Below are 15363 nucleotides of genomic sequence, written 5' to 3' on the forward strand. Positions count from 1 at the left end.
ATGTCTTTCACTAGCAGGTTTTATGGCACAAAGTTGTATCCAGCTTTTCCCACACAGCTATTCCCACCCATTGCACTTATTAACCAGAAAGCCTTCTAAATGTTATCTAGCAGCAAGAATTAAGCAGTTGTGTTTTGCACACTGTGTTCCTTCAGCTTGCGCTTTCCTTTCCTCTTTTTCAACATTATCACATTGTGTTCCCTCTCCTTACGTGCTTTCCCTCTTCACAAAGCTCTTTAAACAGCTGCAAAGGGGGAGGGACCACTCTGCTCACGAAAACTCCACTTTGCAGAACGCTTCTGTCAGGTCCTACTGTCTGTCTCTTTTCCGGGCATTTAATGCCTCCAAGATTCAGGTTTGCTTTTCCATCTTTTCCTTGTGCATCCCTGACAACAGAGCCTATTGCCTGCTGGCTTGACTGAGGGACAGTAATCCACCTCTCCTTGTTACTGCCATGAGGAAAATGTACACCCTCTTTCTCTTTGTAGTGGGCTCCCTTTGTTTTAACGGTAAGTGACCTTTTCTTTCGGGTACAGTTTCAGAGCAGCAATAGCTTTGGGGGCCAGGAGGCAGGACTGGGATAAAAGCTCACAGACAATTCATAACTATCACCTCAGGAGGTTTTGCAGACTTTGAGAGGATGCATAAAATTGATTATTCTGGTGTTGTTTTGGGCTTGTTTGGTATCTGCAAATGCACTGCGATGGATATGGACAGACAGTTAAGTTGGATGTAAAATGACAGAACTGTAGGAGATGACAATAATAATCACTAAATGTTATCCCTTTAGATGCTCTCAGGATCATCTGTGATAGGAAAAGCAGATATTGTGCTGAGAGTGAAAAAAATGAACCATGAACCATAAATAAGGCAGCTCTCATCCCTCTACAATTATTTGCTCAAGTTCCTAAATGTCGCGAAGTTCGTACTTCCTAATTATTTTTATTAGCACGTAAATAGCTTAAATTAAGTTGTAATATATAAATATATGCTAAAAAAAGCAAACATACATTTTCTTCAGTCTATCAGGATTTCTTCCATGTGTTTTAGCCAACATGAACAGCCTGACAGCAGCAGGAAATAGTGCATTTACCACGGGAGCTTCTTCCCGTGGAGAGACTCCAGTGAAGTGTTCTCAGAGAAAGTGCCTGAAATCAAACCAAGACAAAGATCACACATTTCCCATTATTACCTATTCATCCCAGAGTTGTTTTTTTTTCCTTCAATCACTGAAAGGTAACTTTATAAAACATCTGCTTTCTAACAAATGAAGAGTGAGGACCCACTTTAGATTCTTAATTTATAAAAGCCTTTATTATTTCCTTTTTTTTTTGAATTAATTAAAAAATTAAAAGTCTTTAAACTACAGTAAATTCACTGGTACTTCTACTGGAACAATAAGCATTCCAGTTTAGCAGCTGTTGTTCTAAGAGGTCGTGAAAAACCTTTTTGCTCAAGAGTATGCTGAAAAGAAACAACATCACAAAGTAATTTTAGAGAAGATAATGGAACTGTCTCCTTCCTGCTTCTTGCTTGCTCTTTACTAATTACAGAAGGGAATTTGGTATGTCACTATTGTCCACCTAAGTTATTTGTGAGAGAGTAAAGAACTAAAATGGCAACACATGCTACAAAATTATTTTTAAACAAATGCTATTTCAACATTTATAAGTGAAGTCAGAGAAACACAGGAAACATGCCTTATGTTAAATTTTTAAATTTAGTGATAACAGTGGACTTGCCTGTGTTTCTGTATTTGCTTCTTTTCTGTGGAAATCACTCCAGCAAATTTGTCATTACACTGAAAACAAACAACATAACACAGGGTGACGAGTTACTTCACTTTATGCATTTAAATTAGACCATGTAAAAGGGAAAGGGTTTTGTGTCTCCTGCTGTGAGACTGGAAGCATCCTGATGTAATTTTTTTTTAATGGTCATGCTCCCACAGAGAAGCCAAACTTACTGAAGAATGTTACTGCAAGTTATGTGGCAACTGCTGTCCTCGTCACAGAGCAGATGTGTGGTGTGTTCAGTGAAGCTGAAATCATTTCCCCAGCTCAGGATCCTCCCCAATGTGTTCTCTCTATTACTGCTTTCAGTACACAAAAATACTCCAGCCCCAGATCAGGACTCCTTCCTCACTGCTGTTACAGTCCTTTGCCTAAAACCGTCAGTCTTCCCTCTGCAGCATCTGCGGTGATCACTGTTATTTGGGGAAAGAAAAAAACAGTTTGGAGAGAAACTGCACTTTTATTTGTTCCAACTCTGAGAGGAGTTTCTAATGCCTGGCTACTGCCATGAAAGGCACAGAAAGATGAACCTGAATGCCTGGGAATTTTGTTTTCAGTAGGTGCCATCTGGTTAATATGTAGATAGTTAATGGAAAATAGATCATAAAACTTATACAAGAACCATTCCTTTTTATTTACATTTTCCTTTCCCTTGACTTTGGCAAGCTCTGAGGCAGGGCACGGCTGACATCTAGTGGTCTGTGACACAGGCAGCTGAGGGAGGTAAAGAGGAGCCCCTTTGACCTTTACTTCTGACTGTTAAATTATAAAGATTGGCATGGGATGCCATTTTACAAAGAATTATTCATTACAGGAATTCCTTCACTAAGAACAGATAATAATTTCTTAAAGGGATTCATTGTTGAACTAATAATTTTTTAGAATTGTGTCTTGTCATTATTCTGCATCAAGTTTATTAACAGAGTCAGTACCTCGAAATCTGAGCTGCTCTCATCAGACATCCAGACCAGACGACCCTGGTTTGATTTGCAGACCAGACAACTGGGATTGCTAAAAGCAGGTTTCAGAGAAAAAACCTAATTACAAATCCAGAATTAGCTTTCTGCAAATATTCTGCAGTTTCTACTGCTTCCTCTCTGTTTAGCAAATACTCTCTAGGCTAGAATATTTATGGACAAAGGCAGAAATACAGTGAAAATATATTTAACAATTCAAACAAGAACTCAGTCTTTGCTAGCAGCATTCAGTGACCAAATGACAATTTATTTATAGCCATCTGCTTATGTCACTTCCCTATGCAACAGTGGGAAAGTTTGTTAAAAAAACCCAACAAACAAACCCAACATAAAACCCCACCAAAAAAAACCCCAATGAACAAAACCAACATAAAACCCCACCAAACCACACAACATAATAACCAATATTCTCTCTTTAGCTACCACAAGATTTCTAATCTATCCTTATAAACACAGAATGTGGCCCCCTTTTTTTTACAATATCAAATTTAGCTCTTCCTTGAATGCAATACACAAGAAAAATCCAGAATCTGGAGTTCAGCAAGAATCAGCATAGCTCTAGTTTGATAAGCTTTTGATTAGGCAGCTTACATTGAGAATGACTGCAATATTAAAATATCACACGGTACAAGGGCCTTTGTAATGACTGCAGGGAGGCACAAAGCAAGTGTGAATCAAAAAACAAACTGGCCCAACCAACACAGATGCATTCATCCAAATTTGTCTTCCCAAACGGCCTGGGAAGTACTTGGAAAGCCTATTTTGAAGAACAGTGTTATGGTTAAGTATATGTGACAAAATTTGGGCTACCAGTGCTGTAGCATATGCTGGTCTTAAAGGATTTAAATCAGGGCTGGTGTTTCATCTCAGCCTTTCCACAGAGCTTGAGTAAAAGCTGTTCTTAGATGTGAAAGCTCTGTTCGAGAATGTTTCCTTTTACATCTCTCCACTCTCTTACTGGATCAGAAACGAGAAGTTCTTGGGGTGTTTTTTTAACCTGAGTTGGATTCAGAAGAACCAAGTTTCAAGAGACTTGCTCACCCTAACAACTTCCAGCCCAGTCCACATGGAAACTAGGCACCTTCTAGAAGTGCACACAAACTTGGACTGCTTATCTGATCCTGGCCTTTGGATATCTGCCTGTCTCTGGATCTCATAGATATGCTCCAACTTAAAAAAAACAGAACAAATTAATGTACCACAAATTTAAAATACTTGCATGGGCAATGGTTTTTACTGTTGGAATTGCTCTGGGGAATAATGAAGCAAGAGTGCTGTAGGGGCACTACCCTCATCTCTGCAACATCTACAGCTGAATTAGGTGACCCTTCCTATGGAAGAATCATTGTATCCATTGGATTAGAACCTGCTTTCAGTAGCACCTGTGTCCATCACCATCACAGAACTCGACACCCAGCACAGTCTCTCTGGGTCCTTTCTGGTGGCAGGATGTTACCAGGACCTCAGTCATCAGTATTACCATGTGGTCTATAGTGGTTTGAAAAGTCCACTAGAATGGCTTTAAAAAGCACATTCAAGAATATGAGAACAGATTCAGCTCCCTCTGGGGTTGTGCCAGAAGCTGTTCTCCTCCATGGAGAATGTTCAGGATTGTTTGATAGTAACCTGTAGATACTATATTTTGTAATCATTAAACTCCAGCTTTGGCAATCTAAGATTTATGGTATTTGTGCTAGTCCACAAATCAGGTTTTGCTTTCACACAAACTAAGGCTTACATACTGCCTTGAGTTTTCAAATTCTGTAGCTACCAAAGAGTCCTCAGTCATTAAAACATCTTTAAGTATCCTTCAGCTTATCCTCTGGTTTTCCATGTTTAAATTAGTTTTCCATGTTTAATTTCTACCTGTACCTGCAACTTTGTCTCCTACAGCACTAAAGAGAGAAGTCACAGCTGGACCCCCTGCCTTTGGATCATATAACAATTCTTCTGCTATTAAGAGGGTGGTGTCTATTTCTAATCCCAAAAGAGTATATCAATTTGAGCATCACATTTTACTGTGAAAAAACCCGAAGGGTTCCAGTTGATCTGCTTTGATCTGTGCTCTGTGAAAGACAATCAGCTTCAGCAGAACAGATATTGGTGCAAGCACCACATCCTTCTGCTCACATAAGCCTACAGTCTCTGGAAAGTCAAAAGCCCTCATTATTCCATGAAGATGATCTGATGCACAGGGATTCTGTGATCCCTCTGTCATGTCACTTTGGTCTCCCTTCTATAATCCTGTTGATGCTTTACAGGAAGCACAGCAGCAGATGCTGAAGAAAAGCTGATGAACCACCTCCTGAGTCCTGACAGGTACAACAAGTTAATTCGACCGGCTGTCAACTCCTCCCAGTTGGTGTCCATAGAACTGCAGGTTTCCCTGGCACAGCTCATCAGTGTGGTAAGTTCAAATTAGGCTATGCCTTTTAATTCATTACTACCTGCACAGCACTCTAATAGTCATATTGGTGTTACAGTGTCCCAGCTCTTTTCTCATTTGTATAATACTACTTAATAGGCACAGCCCACACATGCCATTTACTGGTTTTCTACCTCATATTGCAGCTGCTACAGGGAGATCAATCTATGCCTAAGCAATCAAGGACAGTGGCCAGATCTTCATCCTATAAAACTGCATTGGTCTAAAATTTGAAATCATTCCACTGGTTTCAGTACAGCTACAGTAAGTTACCCCAGGTCAGGATCCATCCTGGACTGTGCCCACAATGCTAAACCATCTTCTACTGCTTCTTTCAAAGAAGAGGTTCAATGGTTTGAAAACAAGCTACAAAGCCAGATCAAAATCTCACACATATAAGCAAAGAATAGTGGAATGTTGTAAAGAAAAAGGCATATTAGTTCTGGCTGGAATAGCTTAACATGGTTAAAACAATCCTCATCTACGCAACTCCTCGTATTCAATAAAAATTACTTCAATGAGTCTGAAAGACATTTTCACCCACAAGGTTAGCATGTTCTTCCAAGGTACAAACACATCATTGCCAAGAGAGGTTAGCATTTACTGCACTGGAACAAGAGCCAGCACAGAAGTGGGAATCATTTCCTGAATCAGGGCTCCTATCTGTGCTGCTCTCTCCCTGGGTGACAAAGATACAGATGGCTGCCTCCCTGCCAGAATCTGTGTAAGGGCTACTGCCTGCACTGCTGCAAACTTTGAGACCTCGAGGATCTAGAGTCTGAAATTCAAGAGGAAATGGGAGAGACACAGATGGAACAAAAGGGAAACTGTACAACAGCTGAGGTTTCATACACACGTGCAGGCTGGATATTACATATATATATATAATATCTAGCCTGTGTGTATATATATACATACAGGCTGGATATTAGATAGATAGATAGACAGACAGATAAAAATGTATTTTATATACATATATGTATATATGTATATAAAATATTCAGCCTCTGTGTGTGTACAGATATATATACACAGGATATAATGCCATGTATACCAGGTGACTCTGGTGCGAGTGCTTCCTCTCTCCTGGAGAATTCCACCTGGACACAGACACACCTCCCTACACACTGCACTACCACCACTGGCACATTGTCCTCAAGATTTCAGATGCTGGGCATAAAAAACAAGATGTCCCAGAGGCCCCAGTGATCACAGCCTAAACAGAGCAGATGAATGGGCAGGGATCGAGAACAGCACAGCTCAGTCCCTATCCCTCTGTATCCTCACTCTTCAAGCAGAACACAAAATTAGGCATTTTATAGGCTCTAACAACCCAAGCATCTTCAGGATCAGAGAATTAACCTGTTTTCCTGCAGAAATCCTTCTGACAAATCTGCTGTAGAGAGATTTCTCTTCTGGACTGCTCTGCAGAGAGACAGCAGTTCCACAGGACAGAGCCTGCCAGCTGAGAGCTCACATGGCAAACCTTACATCAACCTCACACAACCTCGTGGAGGCCCTCCCAGTGGCCAAATGTACCTTCTGTTCTGTAAATCAAAGGTGGAGAAGTGGGGTGGGGGGAGGAAATCAGCTGGGTAGGGTGGTGGTGATTGTTCCCAAATCACTCCTGCCATAACTGTTCTTGCTAAAAGGCATTTGGAGCTCTACACTTGTGGGGTTACTATTGGTCATCATCATGTGTATGAGACTGGCCATCCTACCTGCAGAGAAATGCCTGCCTTGAAACCCACTGAGCAAAGCCATGCTGCACAGTTGGAGACATGCTCAAAACCCCACTGAATAAATCTTGTTGCTGCAATCAAGTGAAATATTTTAGAGGCCAACTTTTGTCTCCGTTTTTCCCTGCAGAATGAACGGGAGCAGATCATGACTACAAATGTCTGGCTGAACCAGGTAACCAAACCCACAGAGATGTGCCCTTGCAAACCACAAATGCTCTCCCTCCATCAAATGATTGTTTTGTTAGGGCTGGTCTGGAAACTCCCATCACTGCTCTACAATTCTTCTCGTAGGAGTGGATTGATTATCGTCTGGCTTGGAAGCCCTCGGACTATGAAGGGATAAAGATGCTGAGAATACCTGCCAAACACATCTGGTTGCCAGACATTGTGCTTTACAATAAGTAAGTACAACTTCTGTAGTTTATGCAGACAATGAACAAAATTTTGACCAAGAAACAAGCACCAGAAACAATGAAGTAGGTCTGATAAAATTATAGAACTGAATTTTGTAACTGTTTGATAGTATCAGCTGTATCTGACCGGGGCACTGGCCTCAAAGATAATTTTACTAGCTGACAATTTTGGTTTGCTTTGGTTTAAGTCTCTAGCAAAGCCTTGAAGTGGATGATATAAATTTTGGGGGGAGAAAATAATCAAAATTTATACTTTCACGATACTTTGAAAACCAATGAATTCACAAACAGATGATGATTTATGAACATATACAGATGGGAAACCCAGGAAGTTTATATATATCTGAGTTAAGTCCTTGGAATCCTACAACAAATCAGATTTGATGAACACTTAAAACTAGTGTATTAGTAACAAAATAATTCAGCCAGTGGATTAGGACGTACTGGCTGCTCGAAGCTTGTTCTGGTGAATTGTGCCCGTGCCCTCTGCTTCTTTCTGCTACTCCCCAAGTGATACCATTTAGTGATTTGTAAGAATAGAAGGAAACAGTTTTAAAAGGTTTCTTAAATGTAGGGGAACAAGCCTCACCCTATTGGATTTTTACATCAGTACAAAGCTTCAAATTGAAGTTTTAGATAAAGGACAAGCCCCTGCAATTTACTGCTGCTGGAGCAGAGTTTCATTGGCATCAGTGAGTCCTAAGGCAAACACAAAGCACATCCCTGTGCCCACAGCTCTGTCCATGCACAGCACTGCACAGGGCTCTGAGGCAGGACCAGTAGCTGAAATGGGGCAGTCAGCACAAAACCCAACACATTCTCAACCCAGGAGTGTGCCCAGCACACTGTCTGACAGGACAGTAAAGCTAACTTAGGAGACACAGGTATGTGAGAACTAAGATGCTATCGATTTGTCAAAAAATAGCTACTCATTGTCAGTGAACTAACAACCCCCCTATGCTGCAGCCACTCACTTCTGCATCTGGTTGTTCCACTGCCTGCATGAATTATCTGCAGGGGTCTCAGCTCAGTGCCAGGCACTCAGAACCTCACCAAGGCGAGCCCTTTCCAGAGCCAAACCTTACTGATCCGGAGAACAGCTCCACATGTGCCAAGCCTTGGATACTTGTAGCACTTCCCTGCTGAGAAAAAAAAATCAGCCTTAGCACTGAAATAACCCTATTTTCCATCATGTCTTGTCAGCAAACAAGGGTACTACCTCAGGATACTTAATAGGTTCAACAGCCCTAAGTTGTTTGCCCAGGAACATTGGGCAGGAGAAGATATTGACCACTGAGGGATAATGATCTGCTCCCTGAATTAAAGGGCCCATCTTCAAGCAGAAGACTCCCCTGGTGGAAGTTCAGCAGTGGGAAGAGATACAAAGCCAAGATTATTTGTGGGCACTAAGAACACTGTGGCTTGTCTGTTCTGGTTTTGTAATGAGTAAACATTAACTGGAGTGACGTCCTAAATTATAAACCATATAATTACATTTCCTCTGCCTACACTCTCCCTGCATTTCTAACTAATGCTGCTCATCCTTATTTCCTCGTCCAAGTCATTTAGGAGTGTGCTCTGTGCTCTTAGCAGTGTCTGTGTTTCAGATCAAAGGCACCTCCATTTTCACGTGGGATGATCTCATTTTCACTCGGCCTTCAGAGACGCAGGGAGCTGAAGTTGCTTTAACAAACATTTACAAAGTACTTTGATTTCTCTGGATGAAACAGAGGTGTATATCTATTATTTAACAACAATTTGATAAATTGCTCTTCTGTTCCGAGCTGTGTTTTCCCTCTTAGTGTTTCATGCCCTCTCTCCTTTGTCTCTGCTCGTTCCCCAGCGCGGACGGCACGTACGAGGTCTCGCTGTACGCGAACGCGATCGTGAAGAACAACGGGAGCATCCGCTGGCTGCCACCAGCCATTTACAAGAGTGCCTGCAAGATCGAAGTCAAGCATTTCCCCTTCGACCAGCAGAACTGCACCCTGAAGTTCAGATCCTGGACGTACGACCACACAGAAATTGATATGGTGCTCAAAACTTCCATGGCAAGCATGGACGACTTCACGCCGAGCGGAGAGTGGGACATTGTAGCACTGCCAGGAAGGAGGACTGTAAATCCTCTGGACCCCAGTTATGTCGATGTGACATATGACTTCATTATTAAAAGGAAACCTCTTTTTTACACCATCAATCTTATCATTCCCTGTGTGCTAATCACGTCCTTAGCCATCCTGGTATTCTACTTGCCTTCAGACTGTGGTGAAAAAATGACCTTGTGCATCTCTGTGTTGCTCGCCTTGACTGTGTTCTTGCTGCTGATCTCCAAGATTGTCCCTCCGACGTCTCTCGATGTTCCACTGATTGGGAAGTATCTCATGTTTACAATGGTACTGGTGACCTTCTCAATAGTTACCAGTGTCTGTGTACTCAATGTCCACCACAGATCTCCAAGTACCCACATGATGCCCCCCTGGGTAAAGGTGGTTTTCCTTGAAAAACTCCCAGCCTACCTGTTCATGAAGCGTCCAGAAAACAATCCCCCACGGCAAAAGCCCTGCAACTGCAAAAAGACAAAAGCAGAGCACCCTTGTATGGAGGCAGCTGACTTCTACAAGAACTCTACCTATTTTTTGAATACAGCTCCTGCCAAAAAGTATGATACGAAGGTCTCTGAGACACTTGACAATATCAGCAGTCATCGAGATTTTAGGTTAAGAACAGGCACGAAATTTTCTCCTGAAGTCCAAGAAGCAATTGATGGAGTCAGTTTTATAGCAGAGCACATGAAAAGTGATGACAACGACCAGAGTGTAAGTAAAAATGAGAAATCAGCCCCATCTTTCCAAACTTCATCTCCTGTCCTCCTCTGTAACATGCTCTTCCTCAGAAAGTGTATTTGAACTCTCAGGTTTTTAGAGAGATTCTAGATATAGCTCCTAAGAGGAAATAATTGTTGCCATTAAAGGACTTAATGAACAGCAATTTGGTAACTGTAAATACTCTCCTGATAAGTAACATGGCTCTTTCTACAGAGAGAGTTTGTTGATTGCTCAGTTAACCATGAAACACCCTTGAAAAAGCTTTGTCACACTCAAGTAGTGCTTGGCAGGGGAAGAAAACAATATTCAGTTCCAGGTCAGAAAAAGACTATTTTTCTCCATTGTATTCAGTCAGACTGTGATTCAACCGATGGCCAGGCCAAGTTAACCAGAAACTGTACCTGCAGCTCCAGCATTTATTTCCCTGACTGGGCTCAGCAGGATTTAGTGGAGTTGGTAGAAGGCCTTTGCAAACACCCTCTCTGGGTAAGACACCTGTCTAGAGATGGCAAACACGATGGGTAGCATTAAAAACCTAAAGCCAGCAGAGCTGCTGCTTCTTTCATTTGAGATAAATCAGACTCGTTAATGGTTACGAGAAATACTTTATCCAGGACACATTTAAGCAGTGCTGCTGCTGCCCTGCTCACAGGCCACCAGCTGGAACACCAAAGCTGAGAGAATACACTCGGAATAATGCTTGGAAAACTCAGTTGGCTCACAGTTTTGTTTAGACAGGCACCCACAGTTAGGAAAAACCCTCTTCATACCTACCAGTGTCCTCTCTCTGACCCAGATCCCGGTCAGACTGCGGGTTCTCTATTCCCGTTGTGCTCCCCCTCCCTCTAACAAGAAGAGTCTGGTTTCTGATCTTGCAGAAGTCCCTTGAGGAGCATGCTGCTGAGTAATTCATGTTTTCTATTAACTGAAATTACTGTCAATATAAATAAAGAAGTTCAGCTATTGACATTAGACATGAGCTCATAAACACTGAAGCTGACTGAAGAGCAGCAGACTTCACAGAGCAGAAAAAAGGCTAATAGCTTAGAAATTCTTGCAAGAATGTGTTGCACACTAAAGGATCTACAAAGCTTGCAACTGATAGTAAGAACAATTTTCAAGGGTATTTTATACATTGAAAATTCATTTAATGCTTTTCACATACGATCCTCCAATATTACATATCGTTTTTCTAGATTCATAACTTCCTTCATCACCATGGTCTGATAACAACTGTTCATGTACATTTACATAGTCTAATTTCAGAAGAGTTTAATTTCCATTAGTGGAAATTAAAAGTGTGCACTGAAGGAAAAAAAAATATGTAATATTCTAATAGAAGATGTGAGACAATTGACCAGCATGGTAAAGTCATCAACGTGAGGATGTCCCACATGGAAGTAGAAACAATGAGAGAGGAAAAAAATATCCCTGAGATATAAATGGAGGTTGATATATTCCCCTTTTACAGTAACAGCCAGACAGTCACTTCAGTTTGAGACAAAATCCAAGGCTGTGGCTTTCACAGACAACACATGCAAGGCAAAAAGGGATTTTAACAAAAGCAACGGTATTAATATGCATTAAACCCCTTGATTAAGATGACTGCTGATAAGAAAAGAATTCTGAAGCTAACCTTGTTTAACAGCAGAACGCCACCTATTTTTGCCCACTGAGATTAATAGCATCTGCAAACCAAAATTAAAGGAAAAAAATCCTTAATTGGATTATCCTGTGGGTCCTTCAGGACTGGCTTCACCAGGCAGCCACGCTCAGGACCTGATGCATCCAAGAAAGCTGAGAAATATTCACTGTATTTTTCTCCGCTGCTCAGAATGGTTGTAAGAGAAAAATCCCTTACCAAGCCTAAAGTCAGTTCATTCCCTGAACCTTGAGATCTATTTCCTTTTATTTTCATAAACAGAAACTCAGCATTAGCAAGAGGAAGAGCAAAAGAATATGACAAATTGCTAATATCTTTAATTGGCTTTTTCTTCCAGGTCATTGAAGATTGGAAGTATGTTGCCATGGTAGTGGACAGGCTGTTCCTCTGGATATTTGTCCTTGTTTGTGTCCTGGGGACTGTTGGATTATTTCTGCAACCCCTTTTTCAAAACCACACTGCTGCCATGAACCCTTAGTTGCCATTTAAAATTGTCAATATTTACACAAATGTTGGGTCCCATTCTACTCTCAGTTCCCCTCTGTTAAATCCACAGAGATGCCAAGTGAGTTGCGCTTACATCCCTTAGGGTAGGGAAAAGGAAAGTAGAACTTGACTTACTGTTGTAAGAAAAAAAAACCCAAACAAGCAGAAAACTAAAATTTTTTGGCCCTTTTTTCAATTGTTTGAAATCTGAACATTACAGAAAAAGGCTTTTACTGTACAACATGCCATCCTGGCTTATTATTATTGTTATTATTATTATTATTATTATTATTATTATTATTATTATTATTATTATTATTACTACTATATTTTAAATACATTGCCTTAGGAAGGATCTTTCCTTTCCTCAGAATACTGAAATTTCCCTGTTACGAAGAAGGTATTGCTATGAAATCTGTTTCCTTCAAATGCATCAAAACAATTTGTGTCTGATGTATAAAGAACATTACAAGTGGGTTTGATACTTAAACCTGAGCCTAGAAATAGAAACACACTTCTGAGGTAACCACTGCAAGGTTTCTCACCTTGCCATCCCCGACAGCTGAACGATCAACAACAGCAAAAATGTATGATAAACAAACACGTAGATAATACTCTGTTCATTGATGAAATACAAATAAAACATAATTTTTTCCTTTATATAGATTTGGTCCTCAAATGTTCCTGCAACTTTCATGTCTCTGGGGCTCACATACACTTTAATGAATCCCAGGCTGAGAGCACAGGAAAGCAACTGGAGAAGACAACTGTGAAAGGCAACGAGAATGAGAAGGACACCTGAGAACACACAGACCTGTGTGTTTTTCTGGGGAGATTTTAATGTGGATTTAAGTCTAATCCTCAACAAATTAGCTAGGGAAGCACATAAGGCATGTGGAGTCTCAAAGGCTTTGGCAAAGGACAGATGGAGGCCCCAGACTCCCATCACAGGACAATCCCACCACAGTTTGTTCCAGGTAACCTGCAAGAAGAGAAGTGGGCTCCTGGCTAACCTCAGCTTCCCCTGGGGTGTGGTCAGGATACATAACAATTGTACCACCACTGATAAGCACAACTAATGACTGGAGAACAAACTGTTAAAATCCTCTACTACTTGTGAAGGGGATTTGAGGCTCACCTGTCCCAGGGGAGAACCAGCTGACTCCTAAACCTGTGTTCTTCAACAAGCCACAGGTGACAACAGTTCCAGATCTATTTGCCTTCATCAAAACTGAGCTACATCTCCCCCTAGATCAGCATTCCCAGGAAGCTCCAGATAACTACATAGATCTAGACATGCCAAAACAGCTCCATCCACCTTTCCAACTGTTCAGAGCAGCTGCAGGACCTCATTCCCTCCTTCCCAGCCCGTGGCTGAACTCCCCTGCACCACTGGCACACGCATCCTCACCCCACACGCTCCCCCCTGAGCCCTGGAAGGGCTCTCCTGAGGGCCTGAACACTTGAGCATGGCCTGGTGCCCAGCACTCTGGGAAGGACGGTGAAAAAGTATCACAAGTGGGGTGGCTGAGGCTCCTTGAGGTCGTATGTTAGAAGGAGAAAGGGTTGTCACAGTGTCATCCTCCCTCCCAATCCCCTTCCTCGAAGCACTGTGACTGTGTCCATCACAGACAGGCAGGTGGGGATGGATAAGTGCAGGACAGCCCTCCTGGTGCAGGTACACCCTGTGATTAGCCAAGCTGCCACATCCTGCTCTCACAGTGGGGGGCAATGCCCTGGCCACCTCCCCAAACATTATCTATTCTGGACATTCCCCGGGTGACTGATGGGCGGGGGAAAGTCAAACCTGCTTTCCCTGCCTTAAATGTTTCCTTCTCCTTTTCAGACCTAGAGAGCAGAGCTGTTTCTCTGCAGGCAACTGAACAGCTGTGAGATGAGATGGGGCACAGGCAGCCCCTGGGAGCAGAGGGGTGCTCTCCCAGTGCAGGTTATATATATATATATATATAAAATATATATATACACATATAATCCTCTGTGTTAGGTTATATCACAAGCACAGGTGCACACACTGCCCCAGCTGCTAAACAGCTTTTTCTGCTGACAGAGAAGCCACAGGGAAGGCAGAGCAGCTGCCAGTGCTGTGCAGACAGTGTAAAGGTGAAGGCCCTTTAAATATCAGAATAACCCTGACCAGTGAGTCTGAGAGAGGCAGCACAGACTTAATGGGCTGTGAGAGACCCTGCACATCCCTTGGGGGCAGAAGGGAGGGGACTCACTCTCCTAAACAACCAAAGGTTCACCAAGTCTGCCACGGCCCCTGCAGTCCCCCCACTTGACACCGGGCCTGTGCAGAGCAGAGACCCCTCTGCCATTTTTACCAGCACCAACAGCACTTTTGGCTCTGTCCCCCCCCTCACCCTCTTATCAAATTTTACTCTTCTACCCAGTCCCTTCTCCTTCTCATCCTCCCCCTCACTGCCTGAGCGCAGCTGAAAGGAGGCCCCTGCTGCTCCCATCTCAGAGCTGGCTCATCCTCATGAGCAGTGAAGACTGATAGCACTTGGCTCTGTAACCACAGCCTTCAGCTGAATTATCCTCAGCACACAGGAAAGTTTTAGAAAGGATTTGGCAGCTCAGCTAGCAGCTAACACAGAGTGCAGGCAGATGAAGGCCTCAGACTTGACAAACCCAGAAAAAGCTTTCCAAAGGCACATTGCTGGCCCCAGGGGGATGCCTGGGGAACACGGCTCCTCATCCAGCAAATGGGCTCTGGTGCTTTCCATGCACTCCTTTTTTAATCACAACTGGAACAATATCAGCTTTCCTAAGGACGTCCTTGGAAGCCACCACTGTGTGTTTAACATTTCCAGAAATAATTCAATCTATAGAAAACTTCAGAATGAAAAATTTCACCCCAAGTCCTAAAATCCTGAAAGATCTGACCTCCTAAAACCGTGCTTTCAAAGTGGCAAACACTGCTTTTGCCTAACCCTCAGCAGCTCCACCTATGTAATATATAGAACTGTTCCCAGTTTAACTTGTCAGAGAATTACAGGGTTTTCCACTTTGGTTTTC

At 42.3% G+C, this 15363-nt stretch overlaps 1 protein-coding gene across 1 annotated transcript; it reads left to right on the top strand.

Moving 5' to 3' along the window:
• The first annotated feature begins 248 nt into the window (after nucleotides 1-248).
• On the top strand, nucleotides 249-12500 carry CHRNB4 (cholinergic receptor nicotinic beta 4 subunit). The gene is made up of 6 exons (XM_017816880.1): nucleotides 249-509; nucleotides 5032-5177; nucleotides 7065-7109; nucleotides 7229-7338; nucleotides 9194-10166; nucleotides 12176-12500. The coding sequence occupies exons 1-6, from the start codon at nucleotides 455-457 to the stop codon at nucleotides 12314-12316; spliced, it is 1470 nt and encodes a 489-aa protein (XP_017672369.1). The 5' UTR covers nucleotides 249-454; the 3' UTR covers nucleotides 12317-12500.
• The last annotated feature ends 2863 nt before the right edge of the window (nucleotides 12501-15363 follow it).

This window comes from Lepidothrix coronata, unplaced genomic scaffold (assembly GCF_001604755.1).
Source record: "Lepidothrix coronata isolate B3197 unplaced genomic scaffold, Lepidothrix_coronata-1.0 Scaffold58, whole genome shotgun sequence".
In the NCBI taxonomy this organism is placed as follows: domain Eukaryota; kingdom Metazoa; phylum Chordata; class Aves; order Passeriformes; family Pipridae; genus Lepidothrix; species Lepidothrix coronata.